The following is a 1,451-nucleotide window of genomic DNA, read 5'->3' as shown; positions in this document are numbered from 1 at the left end:
GACGCCTCCGGTGGCGTCGTAGCGGCGCCTTCGGCGCCACAAGCGAAGCGCTCCGCCTCGTGCGTGTCCTGCCCCGTTTGGCCGTTTGCCGCCTGGCTCCCGCGTGATGAACGGGATCGCCTGGGCCTGACGGTCAATCGCCGGGCGGCGACACGAGGGCGCGCCCGCGTCGCCGCTGTCGCCCCCGCCGCGGCGGGGCCGACCGCGTCCCCTGCCGCGTGCGCCGGTCCGCGTGATGGCGACGGAGCCCTCCTACGGCTCGAGGTGCGACCACTCGGGGATGGCCTTGATCTGGGCCCACATGAACTTTTCGAGCTTGTTGGCCGACTTGGCGTACGGGGTCGTCTCGTTGTTGTACTTGCGGCAGTTGTCAAAGACGAGCTTGGCGTCGCGGGTAAAATCCTCGGGCGTGGCGTACTGGTCGGCCTCGAGCTTGACCTCCATGGTGCTGAGGTCCATGGGCTCCTTGATGACGTCGTAGTAGTCGGCGACGTCGTCCTTGTTGACGGGGATGAGGAACGGCCAGGCCGAGGCGTGGTTCTGCATGTCGTTGAGCAGGTGGAGGAGCTGGTTGTAGTTGGGCCCGTGGCGGGGCTGGCGCGCGAGCTCGTCCATGGCCGGCGACCAGCCCGAGGCGCGGATGGCGGGCACCGCCGTCAGGGCGTCGATGGGCTTGACGCCGTTCTTCCACTCCTTGGGCGGCGCGTGCACAATGTGCGACTTGGAAAAGGCCCGAATCTTGGCCTGCACGCACTCCTTCTGCTTGAGCAGCATGCGGCCCATCTCGAGGTAGCGGATGCGCGGCAGCATCGAGCACTGCATGATCGTGCCGCCTTCGTAGTCCTTGATGTAGCCCATCCACACGGACCGCGGCAGCGTGATCTCCTTGGTGAACCCCTGCTTCTTGAAGTAGCCAATGGCGTAGTTGTCGGCATAGGTGAGGAAGTGCATGACGTCGCTCGTCGCCTTGACGTAGTCCTTGAGGTGCGACATGAGATGGGCGCCGTAGCCCTTGACCTGCTGGTCGCTAGAGATGGCGCAGAAGACGATCTCGGCAAACTGTCGTCCCTTGAAGGGGCGGTAGGTAATACCTCCCACGACTTCGAGGGGCTTCTTCACAATGGCGATCGACAGGTGCGTGCGGTCGTAGACGAGGCGGGCAATGTAATCCTTGGGCATCTTCGGGAGCTGTTTCTGGAAGATGCATTTGAGACCAGTGAGGATGATGAGGGACTCGCGCTCGTTATCGTTGTTGACAACACGAAACTCGATCTCGTTGTTGCGCTCTTCGATGACGGCGGGCTGGAGGGGAACGACAGCTCGTCAGCATGGTGATGTCGCGTCGATGGCCAATGCAGCAGAGCGATGCACGTACCTTTTCGGGAAATGGAATAGGCTTCATGGCCACTTTGGGCTCGGGTTCAGGTTCGGCGGATTCATCGTGCTTGATG

The 1,451-nt window shown here is 63.0% G+C and overlaps 1 protein-coding gene across 1 annotated transcript; it reads right to left on the bottom strand.

Annotated features, from left to right (window-relative positions):
- Window positions 1-252: 252 nt before the first annotated feature.
- VDBG_03861 (histone acetyltransferase GCN5) lies at window positions 253-1,402 on the bottom strand (the record flags this gene model as incomplete). Its single annotated transcript, XM_003005862.1, has 2 exons — window positions 253-1,302; window positions 1,376-1,402. 2 exons carry the CDS (start codon window positions 1,400-1,402, stop codon window positions 253-255), a joined length of 1,077 nt encoding a protein of 358 aa, XP_003005908.1.
- Window positions 1,403-1,451: the final 49 nt, after the last annotated feature.

Source organism: Verticillium alfalfae, genomic scaffold, assembly GCF_000150825.1.
Source record: "Verticillium alfalfae VaMs.102 supercont1.4 genomic scaffold, whole genome shotgun sequence".
Classification (NCBI taxonomy): domain Eukaryota; kingdom Fungi; phylum Ascomycota; class Sordariomycetes; order Glomerellales; family Plectosphaerellaceae; genus Verticillium; species Verticillium alfalfae.
The sequence above is the reverse complement of the archived record's forward strand: the minus strand, read 5'-3'. Positions and strand labels throughout refer to the sequence as shown.